This window comes from Alligator mississippiensis, chromosome 3 (assembly GCF_030867095.1).
Source record: "Alligator mississippiensis isolate rAllMis1 chromosome 3, rAllMis1, whole genome shotgun sequence".
Lineage (NCBI taxonomy): Eukaryota > Metazoa > Chordata > Crocodylia > Alligatoridae > Alligator > Alligator mississippiensis.
The window spans coordinates 230,114,622-230,131,920 of NC_081826.1; the positions used below are offsets into that span (position 1 = coordinate 230,114,622).

The window sequence follows — 17,299 nt, forward strand, 5'->3', positions numbered from 1 at the left end:
ATCATTCTCTATGTAGACATGCACTAGAGCTGGATGAGACGCACTTGATAGTGGATTTTCACAGATATTCCCTTATGACAGGGAAATGCTGATTTTCCTAGCTTCTTGCAGAAACTCTGTCAGAAGTAGGGACAGAAACTTTTTCTTCAAGGCAACATTCATCTGCCTCTTTTCTCTTCCTGAAATCTCCTGTTTCATTCATGTCACACTTTCCACTTCTGAAGCAAGTGAGGCAGGGGTCCTATAGAAAACAAGCTCCTTTGCTCTCAAGTTAACATCAGAGCAAGGTCATCCCGACATGGAGTGAAGAAGAGGCAATATGTTCACATAATGAAACACACTCATTTTTATTTACCCACACCCACACAGGGAGACCAAAAAAGGTTGGACAAATTAGTTTTGATATTTCTTAACGTCCAAGTGATTGGCATCTTACAATTCTTTAACTTTTTGTGCAATGTATAAATGCATACAGTAGGTGTTTTTCCAGTCAGAACCATTCCTTTTAGATATTTGTGCAGAAATTCTAACAGCGTCAATGGTAGTTCTACATAGGCTTGGCAAGTCGGTCAACTGATCGGTCAAATATTGTCAACTGACAGGTCAATTGACTGTATATTTTTTGACTGGTCAAACTTTATAACAATTTTACAAAAAACTATATTTTTGTAGTTTTCTTGACACGAATATGATTTTTTATTTGTTTTTGGACATTTCTTAAAGAAAAAAAAATCTATGCTTTTTCCGTGTATTATTTGGATCTACTGGCAACTTTTTTTTAACCAATATTTGACCAATTAATTGACCAAACTTTATTTGACTGGTCAAACAACCAACCCTAGTTTCACATGAAAAATAAGGGTAGATTCTAACTAAGACTATTTTCAGTTACATATTTTTCAGAAATATTTTGATTTTAAAACCATTTTAATGCTTCTTCTGAAGTTTGAAATTCATATTTAATTTTGCAACAAATTTATCTCCACAACTCCACCTAGAATTTCTAATTTGATAAAAGAGGCAGAAGTGGAACCACAGAGCAGCAGCTTTCTCCTGAAGTTTAACAGGCATTTTACTTCTAGCAGAGTCCTAAAACCATCTCACTTTGTATCTTTCCAGGCCCACACAGTGGTAAACATGCAGTGTGGGCTCTTCACAGCATCACTTTTATGGAGCACCAGAAACTTCTGCACTTATTTACAATTATCTGGAATTGCCAAGATTCATATTAATGCAATTACATTTAAAAGCATCTGGGTAACGTATAACATTGCAGATCTAAACAACCTAACAATATACTTGGTGACTGCATATTTTAGTCAGGTTATTATTATGGAACCTTTTGGTTCTTTAGCCATAGATTTTTTTCCCTCTTAAAGCAGTAGCTTGTATTTTGAAATCCATCTCTGATCCATAAAATAATTCCCAAAGAGCAGGTGCAGCTGATGCTCCTATGTTCTTGACACAGGAAATGGGGCACAGAAATATTTAATTTGACTATACACTATTGCTCAGCAAAAGGGCCTTAAGTAATTGAAGAAGGGCAACACCTACCTATTCGAAGGGGGTCAGGGGCAGACATCACCTGCCTAATTATTTGCCATCTATCAAACAACCTGTAGGTAAGCTTTATATATCTGGATCTATTGGGATGGAAGCTGTATTGTCTACGTGAGTGGGTTGGTGGTTGAATTGCTCTATTCATCATTAAGAAGAAAATTCTAAACAGCATTCAATTCTGAACAACCAGCACCTTTCACCTTCTCTTCATTAATTTTAGACTAATCACAGCACACTTTTAAAGTACCTTGCCAAGGTAAATTATAGCAACTGGTTAATAGACTCAGACTAGAAAACCATTAAACCATCCAGTCTGACCATCTCTTCATCACAGGCCGTTACATTTCAACCAGTTACTCTTGCATAGAAACCAATAATTCTGCCTAAACAATATTTTTCAAAATGGTATCTAGCCTCGAGGTGACAATTCCAAGATAAGAAGATCTACTGCTTCCCACTATGGTGTATTTCAATGGTTGATCAATCTCATTGTAAAATTGGATACCTAACATTTAATTTGAAATTGTATGGCTTTAACATCCAGTCATTGATTCCTGTTCTACCTTTCTCTGCTTGATCAACAGCCCTTATTCCCTTATTTTCTCTTATGTGTCATAACCCAGTGATTTTGGTGCCTCGGCACTATGGAATTTTCTTGTCACATGAGAGCCTCTTGCACAGCGAGGGTTTTTGCTGCATGAAGAACCCGCGTGCAGGAGAGAGTTCCCGCCAATTTGCAGCTGTCTTTGCAGGATGCATTTTCCCTTTGCAGCACAGAAATGCAGGGTGCAAAGAGTTCCCGCTATTCGAATGCAAATTTGTGTCCCGCTATTGGCTAGTGCTAAATTATTCACACGCGGCGGCCGGTAATTGGCTTGCTGGCCATTTAAAAATTAGCGCGACTTCTGTCCAAGTCAAAGAGCTTTGAGCACGCTGCAGAGTGCCTCTAAAGAGATCCAACTTGCGGCTAGCTGGTCGATAGACTGATCACCTATCGATCCTTCTTCCCATCGCTGAGTGCAATCCCAGACATACCCTTTTCACGCCGGCTTGAGTTACGAACGGATTTGCTGGCTTTGGCCTCGCCAGCTGGAGCAACTTGCATTGTTGTTCAGACGACCAGACCATTTCTGTCGCAACCACCCGCGACATAAGTAAAGTTTTTTACAACCATTAAACCTCGTCTGCCTCTCCATTCACCAGCCCGCCCTGACGAACGAGCAATTTCTAAATCACCTCGAGTCGGCTCTGGCCGTCCGAGACATGGCGACAAGGATGGGATCAAAGGGCACGGTGATGGAGAAGAACCTGATCGGGTGCTGCCCCTGGCGCACCGGGAACCGCCACATAGAGAATGCTAACGATCTATGGGCGCATATCGCTTACCACCAGGCGGTAGAAGGGGAGGAAAGAAGTATTGATGGTTACTTCTCCGTAAAAAGAGAAGAAGCCGTAGTGAAAGAATGGAGAACAAAGCTATCCCTTGGGGAGTTCGGATGCATAATGGGGAGTGACTGGGTTTATTCTCGGCCCCTGGAGGAAACATCAACCATATCCCTAGCCGGGGTGAAGGTGCAGAAAGCAGAAAAGCTAAGCCCCGCTCAGGAGTTCGCCCAATGCACCCGGTACTTAAAGGAGGGGGGGAACCCACCCCCGCGGACTGGTTCAACTGTCCGGATTTGGTGCCTGAGTCGCAGGGCCATGAGCTCCTCGTTCAGCTATGGGAGGATTTGGAAACTAAGGGCCGTCACAAGCTGAAGTGGTGTCTAATTAAATGGAAAAAGGGAAAGATGATAAATGTGCTGTTCCGTGCAGTAACGGGCCTACTTTGCGAATACGCGAATTTGGAGGCTCAGATGCATACTGCGGGTAAGGAGTCGCTGGAGCGGACAGCAAAGGGCTCCGGAGCAGCGTTTATTAACAGTGCTAGCTGCATGATGCTGTTAGTAGAAAATGACGGCGAAAGAAGCGCGAGCCATCTGGGGAACCCGGAAAAGAGGGGCCGAGTTTCAGAAGACCCGGCGGGGATCCGCCTAGTGACTCCACCCCCTGAGGTGACGTCATTCCCAACGGCCACGCCTCCTTACCACGGGGAGGGGGCAATGGGAGGAGGGATATACCCAACGCTCCCTGTTACAGAATTTAACCCTCTCTCTGCCGCAGCTCACCCGATAGCTGTGACGAAGCATGTTGAGGATGAAGATGGTGCTACACATACCACTATTATCTCACACACAAGCACCAGACCAGAGATTCAAGAGCTTTGCGAAGAATCTAAAATAAGGCCGGGAGAAACCTTGGCCATGTGGTTAGGAAGACTGATAGTGGAATTTGGGTCCGACACTCTGGATAAGGAAGAAGCGAGTGCCCTGACACGACAAGCAGCGTGGATCGGAGGGCGCGCTACTGATTTGAATGTGGTCATGGACAGTGCCCACTGGGCCCATCCCACTCCCGGCGCTTGTGGTAGGACAGGTAACCCACAAATTTCACACCTGGCACGAGGGTTGCCCGCAGAAGGCTACTGCAGAACAACTTCTCCTGGCTATAGTTGGAGTGTCGTATCTCTCATGGAACCCAAGAACAAATCCAATGGGACTAACAGCAGTCCAGCGTAAGGAGAGATGGGCTCATCGTCACCTATCGGACCCCGGGGCAATTCCAATGCCCTTGGAAGCTACGGATGCCTGCGTGGAGGTATACGGAGGAGCAAATGCTATTACACTCCGACTCTTCTTGAACCCGATGGCAGGTCAACCAGTGGGAAATCTTTTAGGCCATCTCCCACGATTGCAGGCACTCATGAAGCAAGGTGAGGAAGCTTCTAATGACATAGGGGATTGACCTTCAGCGTACCTAGCTGCAACATTGAGGCCTAGGCGTCAAGGGTATACCCCTTGGCGAGAGCCATGGGGGTCACCTCCAAGGACCCCAAAAGAAAGAACCTCAAAAGGAAAGAACTCTGAAGGAAAGAACTATGTTCAGATTTCTTCTCACTTACTCCAGACTAACAAAGGCTCAATTGAGACTTTTGGGAGACAAGGCCCAGGCCAGTATGGCTGAAGCATTGGGATTTAATTTCGAGGACTCGCCAAAAAACGAGTAACGGCCGTCGGCTCCGCTGGCGGCCTTCACCAATTCAAACCCGATCCTACTGATTCTCGTCCATACACTGAACTCACTGTTTACAACCCTACCGATCCGGATGACCAACAACAGGTATTCTTCCTTCTCAATACTGGCGCTCAGACCAATGTGATTACCTCAATGATACCTCATCAAAAGACCACCAAGACGATCAAGGTACAAGGGCTTAACACTATCGCCGTCACAATGAAGGTCAAGTTTTGGGTTCAGGATCACCGATATCCCCTAGAGGCTGTTCTAGGGGGCATCAACATTTTAGGAATCCCGGGGATAAAAGCGCTTGACCTTAAAGAACAAGTGCTATGGGCATTACCCATCATTATCCCAGAACAGGACTGGCATCGACCAACGCTTCATAACACTTCCACCTGGTGATATCAGCCAATCCCAACTAAGGATTCTCTAAAACAGTCCCTTACTGACCTTCTGCAGCGACTCGAGCGACGAGGCTGTATTAAGACCGTAACAGCCAGTACCTACCTATCATCAGGATGGGGAGTTGCGAAACCTGGGAAGCCTAATGAAGCCCGGTTGGTTGTGGACTATAGAGAAGTCAACAAAAGGTGTCAGGTACTTCAACAACCTAATCCATCTACGCTGCCACAGTGTATGTTTGAGATGGCACAGTTGCAGCAAAGTCAGTGGGTCGGAGTCACATTGGATCTGAAAAATATGTTCTTTTCCATCCCAATAACTGACCCGGAAGGAATACTAAATATGTGTATTGATGGCATCATGTACAGGTGGACAGTTTGTCCGCAAGGATATCGCAACGCTCCATCATTAGCCACTGGTGCCATGAATAACACCCTGAAGAATTTTCGAGCATTGCACTCTCTTCCCCCAGAAAAAGAATTAAAAATTTGGAGTTATGTTGATGATATTGCCATCATGGGTCGTGATAGTTCTGTGGTTGCCAGTGTAGTAAACCAACTAGTTGCTCACCTTCAAAGTGAGGGATGGACAATCAACAAGGAAAAGTCAAACCTACATCCTGTAGATGACATTATGTTCCTTGGCACTCGATACACCGGTTCCATCCGCCACGGAGTCTCGCATGAGGGTCCTAACATCGATCCACTAAAAGCATTCCACCCTGTCACTAAAAGGCATTTTCAACAGCTTTTGGGTCACTTAAATTGGTATCGACATTATGTTGAACCCAGCGATTTGGCACTCCTCACTAAATTACAGCAACAAATTCGTGACAAGTCCCGAAAGTCCACGCCTTGGACGGAAAAGGATCAGCAGAGTCTGCTTCGCCTGCTAAACACGGTTAAAGGTACACAACTCCATGCCATCGATCTAGGTGAGTCACTAACCATAACCCTTGGATTCACCACCAACCATGTGTGGGCTGTCGTGCACAATCCCCGCGATGAGCTAGTATATACGGCCCATAAGACGCTTCAAGCAGCACAACATCAATATGGAGCTGTAGGAAAGATTCTCCTAGCCAAACAACTGGTGGAGTGGTTAGCAAGGGGGCATGGGACGTTATGCGCTCCTGGTGCCACACTGTTACCCTTGCTGGACGCGGGAAGAATCAACCCACATTTTCAAGGGGAGTCTAAGACCTGGAATACACTAGTACTTACCCACCATTATAATTGGCATTGTTGGAGGTTGGAAGACACGGTACCTGATCCAAGCCCAGAAGATGAGGAAAAGGTTCCTACATCGTATAGAACTTCAGCCCCAGCATGGATGGCCTCGGATGGAACCTCCCGACATGAAGGAGGCTATGGGTACTACTGTAAAGCTTGTCACAATGGGGAAATATTCCAAGCCGACCCAGATGATAATTTGTCCCAAAAATGTGAATTATTAGGATTCCTAAAGGTACTAGAGCATTGTCTGACACATCATGATGATACACTCCCCGTTCCAATTATAGCCATTGATTCGCAGTATATCTATAAAATTCTTACTGTTATAGCTTTTCCCACCGAAAACTTGGATGATTGGCAAAACATCTGGAGGACGTTAACTAGATTTGTACGCCTTCCGTTAGTTAGGCACACTAAGTCTCACCGTCTGGATACTGATCCAGTACATGAGGTTATTGATAAGCTCTTGGAAGATCCACTCCGAACCGACGTGGTTTTGCCTGTCACATCTACTTCCGGTCCTGAAGTAAATCCATTCCTCACATGGCTTCACAAAAATTGGGGTCACCCAGGACCACGGGCTTGTCATCAATGTTGGTGCCGAACCATTACAAAGCCGGCCTCATATGGAGCCCGGCGGGATTGGGAAAAGGTAGCTCAGGCCTGTGAGACATGTGCTAAAGAGAAGTGTCATAAAACCAAACATCAGATCGGAGCTTTCGACTCTTCACAGTTTCAGGCAGGAAAAGTTCGGCAGGTAGACCTGCTGGGACCCCTCCCAGGGTCTAAACCGCCAAATAAAGGATTATTATATATATATTGGTTGTGAAGGCTTTGCCAAGTCAGTGAATACTCTAATAAAGATGCCGTATGATGTGCTCATGTGTCGAAAATTCCAGTTGTGCCGTCGGCAAGGGGGCATGTCATAACCCAGTGATTTTGGTGCCTCAGCACTATGGAATTTTCTTGTCACATGAGAGCCTCTTGCACAGCGAGGGTTTTTGCTGCATAAAGAACCCGCGTGCAGGAGAGAGTTCCCGCCAATTTGCAGCTGTCTCTGCAGGATGCATTTTCCCTTTGCAGCACAGAAATGCAGGGTGCAAAGAGTTCCCGCTATTCGAATGCAAATTTGTGTCCCGCTATTGGCTAGTGCTAAATTATTCACACGTGGCGGCCGGTAATTGGCTTGCTGGTCGTTTAAAAATTAGCGCGACTTCTGCCCAAGTTGAAGAGCTTTGAGCACGCTGCAGAGTGCCTCTAAAGAGATCTGACTTGCGGTTAGCTGGTCGATAGACTGATCGCCTATCGATCTTTCTTCCCGTCGCTGAGTGCAATCCCAGACAAACCCTTTTCATGCCGGCTTGAGTTACGAACGGATTTGCTGGCTTTGGCCTCGCCAGCTGGAGCAACTTGCATTGTTGTTCAGACGACCGGACCGTTTCTGTCGCAACCACCCGCGACATAAGTAAAGTTTTTTACAACCATTAAACCTCTTCTGCCTCTCCATTCACCAGCCTGCCCTGACGAACGAGCAATTTCTAAATCACCTCAAGTCGGCTCCGGCCGTCCGAGACATTATGAAGATACTTGTATATCACAACCAAGACTCCTTTTGATTCAGATTGAGGTATTTTTGTAAGACATTCTTCCAGTCTTCACAATTTGGGGCCGGGGGAGGAGGGGGGGGGGATACGAAGAGAGTTTTCTCAGCACCTTTGCCAACTTTCCATCATTCTTAAAATGTAAAAAGCCAGAAAAGGATGCAGTATTTCAGGTTCACCAATGCCACTTACAGAAGTAAAAAATCCACTTTACTCCTATTCATTTCTCCTTTAGTAATACATTCAAAGTATAAATTAGCTCTCTTTTGCTATAGCATTACATTAGGAAGTCATGATGAAACTTCCATTTCCTCCATCCCCAAGATCTATGGCAGTGTCCCTGTTTTAAAGAATAATATCCCCACGCTGCAGATCTGGTCCACACTCATTGTTTTCAGAGGTATGACCTTGCATTTGGCTGCATTAAAATACAATTTTGTGTGAGCCCACCAGGAATATAGATTCCTTTTTATAACTGCCTTACCCTCATCACTATGTATCACTATATGGCATATGCATATTTTATCAACAATAATTTTGTACTTATTTCCAGAGAATTGAAAAAAGTGGCAAAACAGTTGGCCCCAGAAACAATGAATACAATACCCACATTCAAGAGGTTGGATAGTTCTCAGTCCATTTAATGTGTGCTTCCACTGATACTACATGGTGCTTTGTACAATTATGTTATGGGATACAAGTTAAGTTAAAATTCCTTACGAATATCTAAATGTATTGCATCTATGAAATTAGTTTTACCAAATAAGTTTATAATCTCACAAAAAAGATTTGTTTGACAAGATCTAGTTTCCATAAAACTATGTTGACTGACGTACTTCTTTATTGACTGAATCCCATTATCACCTCTTCCATTAAGTTTCACGCAGGACTGATATCAGGCTAACCAACTTCTAACTGCTCAGACCCTCTCAGTTGACCCCTTGGAAATTTGACAGAACATAGTATTTTCTTAGTCTTCTAAAATTTCTCCCATAATTCAAGAGAGATTAAAAATGTACATCAGGAGATCAGAGACTTTTGCAGTCAATCCTGTAAGTCTTTTGGGTTTAAGCTATCAAGGACTGCAAATTCAAAAATGTTCACCCCAGGCAGACGTTATTTAACATATTTCTTAGTAAATAATGTGTTTGAAAGCAGTTCACCATTCTTACATACAGAAATGAATCGCCTTGTATTCCAAATGCAGGAATATGCACCTTTTCAGTATGAGGACAGTCTTGGACTCTCTCTCATATAGAACAAGAACATCCACATACAACTGAGACAACTTTATTTCACAAATAGTAATTTGACTAGTTACTGAATATTCTCTATACCTTTACGTCTAAAACAGGTCACAAAATAGTCATAATTCATTTTTTCAAAATCAGTTTCTTACACAGCCACTTAACACTTACTCAGTTTTCTGATATTGCTATTATTCAGTCATTTGTTTTGTTAGTCTCTACAAGAGTCAGTTAATGTGCTTGCTTATTTTTAAGGTGAAAAACCTTATTTCATGTGACCAGTGTACTGACTTTTTCCATCTGGCTTTTTCTATCAAAGAATATAAAGCCAGAATTACATCTGCATGGTATCTTAAGTGGACATAATTATCTGTACATCTAATAGCAGTTTGTGGTTTTGTTTCCTTCGGCTATCAGAGATTTTATCCCAAGAAGCTGAATGCTTTGATAGTATTTCCTTCTCTGGTTCTTTGAAGTTAGTTAACTCTTGCAGCAAACGAATATTTCCAATAAACACTAAACCCAGCTGCTTGATTTTGTTTGGGTACTTTTGTTTTAAATCCACTTTTCAGGTTTTGATGCATATTTTAGAGAATTGAAGGCAGTATAGTCTAGTGAATTAAACACAGGTCTGAGAGTTAGGGAATCTTTTAATATTCATTTCAGTGCTTGCACTATCTGCATGCAGTCTAAGTTACACGAAATATAGAATAAGGTGCAGAGATAATTACTTACCTAGCTCATTGGTGTGTTGTATAGTTTCATGTTTGTAAAAGACTGATATTAGAAGCCACTGTACAAGTGCTCAGGTATTATTTTGAGTATTATTGTGAGATTATTGTATGTTATTTTGAGGTTATCTGGATATTAGTGTTTGCTTTCTAACACTGAGCAAGTCATTCAGGCTAGTCACAGAAGTTATACATAAGCCAGTATAAGTAATCAGAAACCAGTTTAAACCCATAGCTGACCAGAAATATAATGAACATAAACCAGTTTCAAAATGGCCAAACCCAGTTTAAGATAAACCTGGATAGATATAGTATCAGACTTAACTGATTTAGGTTAAACCAGTTCATGGAACTTCTGTCCCAGATGCCCTCCTGACTCAAGTTATGTCCCAGTCCCACAGCATCCTAGGAGACATTGGGACCCCCCCTCCAGCCAACTCCCCTCACAGGGCAGGTGGCCTAGCCTCAGCTCTGTTGTCTGCTCCAGCTGAGCTTGGCCAGCCCCACCCCACAGCTATTACAGAGTTAAAGCAGCAATGCCTTTGCTCCCCAGCCTAGCCCTGCCTTCACCTGTCAGCCCTGCAGGGCAGGGGGAGAGGGGGACACGGGTGAATAAACCCTCAAAACCCAGCCCCGATCTGTGAGGGTTGCCCCCCTCCCCCCCGCCCCCGATAGCCCGGCATGAGTCACTGACCAGCTGGGGGGGGGGCAGGAAGGGGGGAAAGGACTCCCCTCTCCTGGCCAGCCCCTGAGCCCAGCACCACCTCTGGGGATTCCCCTATCCAGCTAAGAATCCTTCCAGCTCTGGTATTCCCAGCTGTGGGGGGTATTTCCCTCCCCCCGAGTCAGGAGGAGTCACTGATGTGCAGCAGGTGGGGTGAGGGGGGAATGAAACCCTCCCCCCATCCCAGCATAAACCAAGTGTCTGAGACAGAAGCAATCGGTAGAGGGCACAATTGGGTCATGCCACCTGGCACAAGCCCCCTGAGCTGTCAACCATATCTTGACAGCTGCTGGGCTCTGATGGGAAACACCGGGCAGCCCGAGGGGTTTGTGCTAGGTGGCAGGGATGGAATTTCTCCACAGAGGGAAAGATCAGACCCTGCCACTCAGTGCAAGCCCCCCTGAGCCGCCTGGCATACCCCGTCAGAGCCCAGCACCAGCAGCAACTGGGAACATGAGCTAGGCAGCCCCAGGGGCTTTTGCCAGACATTGGGGCCCTATCCTTCTTTCTATGGAGTTGGCCCGGCTGGGCAGGAAGGAAGGAAATCCACCCAGGGCCCAGCTCCCCCACCTGGGAAGGTCCCAGCTTGGAGGCTGAGACCAGGCCAGGGGGGTTCATTCATGCCCACCCACATCAGTGACTCGTGCCAGCTTAGCCATGCAGGGTGACTTCACAATTTATACATAGTCTGAACTCATACACTCAGATTCTTTTTTTTTTTAGCTCAGTTGATCACTTACTTTGCCAAGCAATTCTCCCAGTGTGACATCTTCATGATTGAGAACCCATTTCTTATCCTACAGCAAGAAAAAAAAAGCTGCTTAGTCTATGCAAGAGTACATTTCCCATAAGATGCATTTCAGCCAGCAGACATAGACCTAAAGGGATATTTCATTCAGACCATTCAATCAACAACATGCTAAGTTATAACTTCAAAAGGCAGTAAAAGCAGTTTTAAGAAATATTGCTACACAATAAGATACTGAAATCTATAAATCTATATTATAACAAATTTATATTGGAAGATTAAGCCTTCTGCATAATACTATACCTATAAATAGAACACAGTGTGCATTTTTTCATAAAGCTCAGGTCATAATTTCTGCTATTGCTCATTTCAAAAACGAGTTTAGTCAAAATCAGATAAGAAAACTTAATTTTACAATACAAACACTACTGCTAATTCTGACTCGATCCAATAATATATTTTTTCCCTAGAACACTGGAATAAGAATCATTTTTCTACAGATGATCTGGCCTTGTGTTAGCAGTTGTTAAACCTATCATATGTAGTTTCATATCTTTCACAAATAATATCGTGCAGTGTAATAAAACAAGAAACATCAATTATACTGTCAGTACAATACTGAAGACCAGTTATGGAACCATTCTATTAAAGAACATCACGTGTATGAAATGTGTTCAGCAAATTTCTGGCTGCACTAGGACTTATTCTCTCTAATATAAATATATTTTGTTAAAAGATTTTAAGAACTGTGTTTAAATCTAATGATACAAACAAGCATAAGCATTATTTTTTTCTATTTACACCTCTAGATTCTTCCAGCACTTGATATTCCAGGCTTCTCAAAAACACTATTGCCAATTATAAATTATACATTATTATATATTAAGATCATTATCTTACATAAATCTATAATTATTAAACAAAACAAAATCTAAAGCAATCTGTTTTCATCCCTCTGTGAAAGAGTTTGTGACTTCTGTTCTACAAACATAATGGGCTGTGTTGAAGACCAACTGAAATTTTTGGATAGAGTACCCCCATCTTTATGTATGGTTACACACACACACACACACCCCTCCTGATAGTCTGTTACACAGAACACTAATTCATGAATGACTTTTGGTATTCTAGCTCATTAGACCTACTTTGCAACATAAATGTGACCCCTTTTGTGAAAGGAGGAAAGATCCTACTACATATTAAAGAAATCAAGCACAAATTCATGCTCAAGAATGGTTAATTGTAAGATATAACCATAGCTTTGTTGACAACAATCTGTCTTCTCTAAAGGCCGGTGAAATATTTTGTATTCCATGCTATTTGTTCCCTCACTCATCTAGTTTCACCTGGAGCTGCTGTCACTAAGAACTGGCTACTCTAAAAAAATAGAAGACTGAATAGGAGATAAAGGTACCCTATTCACTTTCGCTACAACCTTGGACAAGTGAAAAAAAAAATCTCTACCTATTTCTAATTGCCAAAAGCAAATGTATGCTGGTACAGGTATTGCCCTAAAGTCTTGGTGTTTATGAAAAAGAAAAGGCTCCTACAGAACGTGTCTGATACAGAGATACAGACAAGTAGTGTGACTGCTTTTACAAGCGATCCATTTTTTGTGGTGAACGTGTTTTGTGCTATTATTCCAGAATCATGTATTACTTGTGATTCATGCATTACCATGTGCTTATTTTTACAGCACTCTTTAGAAGAACAGAAGTAAGGTCAGTTTTTACCTGAATAAAGCTAATTTTGGTAAAGTTGAAACTTTTCATATTAAAGTGAATTTTAGACAATACATATACAGCTACTTTAGCAAACAATAAGAAATGACATCCAAGTTTTGCATAAACATGCATCCCCTTTTTCCTCTCCTCCACCTCAAGATTTTCATATCACCAACTGCTAGAATACACTGAACAGCAACTAGGATAAATAATCAAGTAATAAACATGCAATGACAGTGAAAGGCAGTGAATGAGGAAATATCTTTAATTAGCTAGTCCAGCAGTTAAATACAGAAATTTCTTGAGAAGAGTAGGAAGTACTGCACACACATTAGACAAGTGACATGGAGAAATATCTAAACATACATACAATGTGCTTTTGCTGTTATAATCATAATTATTTTATCTAGGGGACAAAATAAAAAGCATGAATCTCAGAACACAAGACCTAAATTCTCTTATGGGGCTATGACCTACAGATGCCCTGCAAAGACTTCCTAGGAGCTGGTGTCAGCATTGCCTCTATGCTAGCACTGCTAAATGTTGAACCCTGGTGCACGTGTGGGAGAGAATAAATATTGCTTCCAACTATATTCTTATTCATATACAATGCCAATATAACAACAGCAATAATCATACACTGTCAAAAATGTATTATTAATCCCACAAATACATTTCATGAAACATGAAAATCTGAGCACTTCTGTAGATTATCAAAATAACATAAACAGAAAATGAAAATATAAAAAGATGGGGGAAAGAGACAGACTAACACTGTAATTAGGCCACTTTTCACTGTGTCAGGTTTCAGGCCAAACCATTTAATACAAGGACACAAGCAGTGAAGAGTACTGTCATACAAGGGTCTTTGCATAAAAAAGACAATTCCTGAAGGAGAGCTAATAAAATTAAAAACAACTAAGAAGGCTGAAACTGAATATTTATTCACTCTACCAATGCTTATTTTCTAAACCTACTTTACAATCTTTGAAATATAATACACATGCAGGTGCAAACTCTTAGTATATGAAAAGTCCTACTCCTTCTGATAGTAAAAAACAAAATCACAAATGACATGTTGGTAGTTCATAAGGGCTAGGGACAGAAGTTACACATGAACTGGTATAAGTGATCAGAAGCTGTTTTAAATCCGTAACAGAAGTTCAGTGCACAAAATGGCTGAAACTCATTTAAGATAAACCTGGTTGAATATAGTATCAGACTTAACTGATTTGGGTCAAACTGTTTATGAAACTTCTGTCCCAGACACCTTCCTGGTTCAAGTTAAATCAGAGTGCACCAGCATCCCAGCATGTTTGTAGACCTGAGCTGTGTTTGCTGTGCTGTCTGCTCTAGAGAGCCAGGCTGGCCCCACCCCTCTGCTCCCTAACTGGACCAGTAAGGGCTGGCTCACTGGCCGGCTCACTGCCCAACTAGGTAAACCCTGGCTGGAGTCTGGGGCCAGGAATGGGGGTTAAACTCACCTTTTCCTGAGTACAGAGCTGCCCTGCCCTGCCCTGCTGGTTTAATGCTGGCTGTGACTGTGGACTATAAATCTCAGAGACACCAGGAAGAGGAAGTGATGCGCAACCCTGCACAGTCCTGCTGCTCTGATTCTGGACTGCAAATCCCAGAGACCTCGGGGGCAGGAGGAAGAGTAAGCAAACACACAGCTCATGCTGCATTTATAGTTCCTCAGTTAATAGTTTTTCACAGAAAAAAAACTATTCTTATTCAAGCTTTTATGAATCCAATGCCATTACCTTCCCCCACCCTCCACCTCCACCCCCCTGTCCAGGCAGAGCATGGACTAGGGCCTGGCCATCCCCCCTCCAATCCAGCAGGGTGGGGGGAAAAGTCGCATAGGGCTTCTGTCTTCCCTCCCTTTTGGCAGTGGCTGGCAGGAGTGCTCTAGCACCGCGCCCCCACTCCTCCTCCTGCCCCTCCCACCCGGCTTCTGGTTTGAGCCACTGCAGGCATGTGTCTGCATTTCCTGAATCAAAAGTGAAAGTGTATTCATTTGATTATTAGTTCAACTTCTGTAGCTTAGACTAATCCGCAGAAACTAAATCAATTCAGTCTCAGGCTAAGTACAGATGGTCAAAAAACCCATGTCACCCACCACCTTTAGTCTGTTGGGCTTAGTGTTCTATACATGATGAGTTCAAACTTCAAAATATTCTGTAGAGCAGGGCTATCCAACTTCCAAGTGGCAAGGAGCCACAATATCAGGGATCACACAATGCATGGGCCACAGCCCCCATGGGCCGCATGACATATGAGCACCCCTTCCACTGAACTGTGCCATATGGGCAACCTGGCCTCTACCACAAGCTTTTGTCATGGGCTTTTCTGCTGCACTATACTCCACTGGTGACCCTGGCTCTCATCACACTCCTGGGGTGGAGACAGAAAGCATAAGTTGGGTGTGTGGGGGGACTGGGGAATGAGCCTGGAGACCCTAGTTGCTGTTGCAGCCAGAGCAACGGGGATCAGCAGCTGAGTGGTAACTTGCAGGTTGCAAGTTGGACACCTCTGCTATACAGACTATTACAGATTTCAGCTGTAAATTTCTACAAAAATGGAATTTCAACATAAAATGGAAGCAACTCACATTTTTCACCCTTTTGCTTCTAGGCATCATTAAGATATGGTATATATTTATAAAGCCCATAGAATAAATTAAGAACCCATGAAATAAATAAAAAATAAATGACTATTATTAACTATAAAATGATCATTTTCAAAGTGTAATGGTACCTCTGATGTATAGGAAATTGTCAGATCTGGGAAAAATACACAATACTCAAATTCTGTGCCTGTGTAAACCTAACACCTTAACTTCTGTGATATGAAATTAATGTTGTTAAGATTTTCCCACTAAACTGAAGCAAGTTACGTTGAAGCCTGCAAATAGCCTTGGAAAATCATAAATTAAATAAATCAGTTATAACCTGTCAAAATGTCCTTGTATAATTGCTTGGTGTCCCATCTCCCCAACAGATGATTTAAGGAAAAAAGGGAGGAGGGTATTATTGGGGGTGGGGTTCATCTTTTGCCCAACTCTGGTTATATTTCACTACTAAGTATATGTTTGGAAAAATTACTTCTAGGAGTTGATGTCAAACACTGTATGCCATGCATAATAGAAGCTGGCATATACAGTATGTACTTGACTTATGCTGTAGCTTCAGTATTCACAAAGTAGATCTGGATGACCATTAGGTATAAGGAAGTACATACGACAAGGTAATGAAAAGTGGTATCAAAGAACGTCTGTGACAGTGCATTCATTTTTTTCACATCTGAATAAAAGTTCAAGCAAATTTGTACAAAAATAAAATAAGATTACCAATTTAAAAATAGCCATTGAATTATGCACACATTTATTCCACTTACGCACAGTATTTTTACTGGACCTGTTACAATTTTACAGTGTTTCCTGGAAAAAAATCAGGGTTTAAATCACAAGATCAGAAAAGAGATTCTCTCCATCTGAATATCACCACATTGAAAGTTACAGTAAGTTTTTGAAAAACTAAATAACCAACATAGCTTGCATCTTCTGTCAAAGAATACATTTGATTCGCATCACATTGCTTCATTTTATCAAATTAAAAAAAACAACAACCCTTTTTTTGCTTGTTTCATCAAACAAAATGTCCATAATTGGAAACTAAGCTCTTAGACACTGGCACTGTATCAGTTTTGATAATTGCAACAAGTATTGATCAATACTACTCTCTTCAAAACTAGTCATTATATAAGGTTTATAAAAATATAAATATATGCAAGAGAAAAAGAATATAAGTGTATTTCTCAGTTACGGTAATACTCTACTCAATATGCTGACTGTGCCTTCAGGTAAAGGAAATGGATGATTACTTTAGTTGAAATAAGAAACTCAGGAGTTTATGTTATGTGAGAAATACACAGGGAAATACCCATTAAAAATTAAACATTAAAGAAAACAGCACTAAAAAATCCCCTCTGGATGCATCTACATGTGTGCTTTATTGCATGGTAGACTTAATTTACTGCACCATACAGCGTCACTATCTACATGTACATGGCAACTAGGCCTGTGTAGACTAATTTATTGTGCCATCCGATAGTCCTGTCAGATACAAGTTCTATCTGAGGGCATGTGTAGATGGTGTTGGGGACGGCTGGGGCACAAACGTGCTTCAGTGTGGGGGGCTAGCCA

General features: G+C 42.3%; 1 protein-coding gene across 3 annotated transcripts in view; it reads right to left on the reverse strand.

Annotated features, from left to right (window-relative positions):
• The window catches only part of FER (FER tyrosine kinase), a 363,406-nt gene that overhangs the window by 149,274 nt on the left and 196,833 nt on the right, over positions 1-17,299 (reverse strand). For all 3 annotated transcript variants that reach the window (XM_019484266.2, XM_059724955.1, XM_059724956.1), the window contains one exon: positions 11,361-11,417. In XM_019484266.2, coding sequence (XP_019339811.1) covers positions 11,361-11,417 — 57 coding nt within the window. The remainder of the gene's footprint in view (positions 1-11,360; positions 11,418-17,299) is intronic.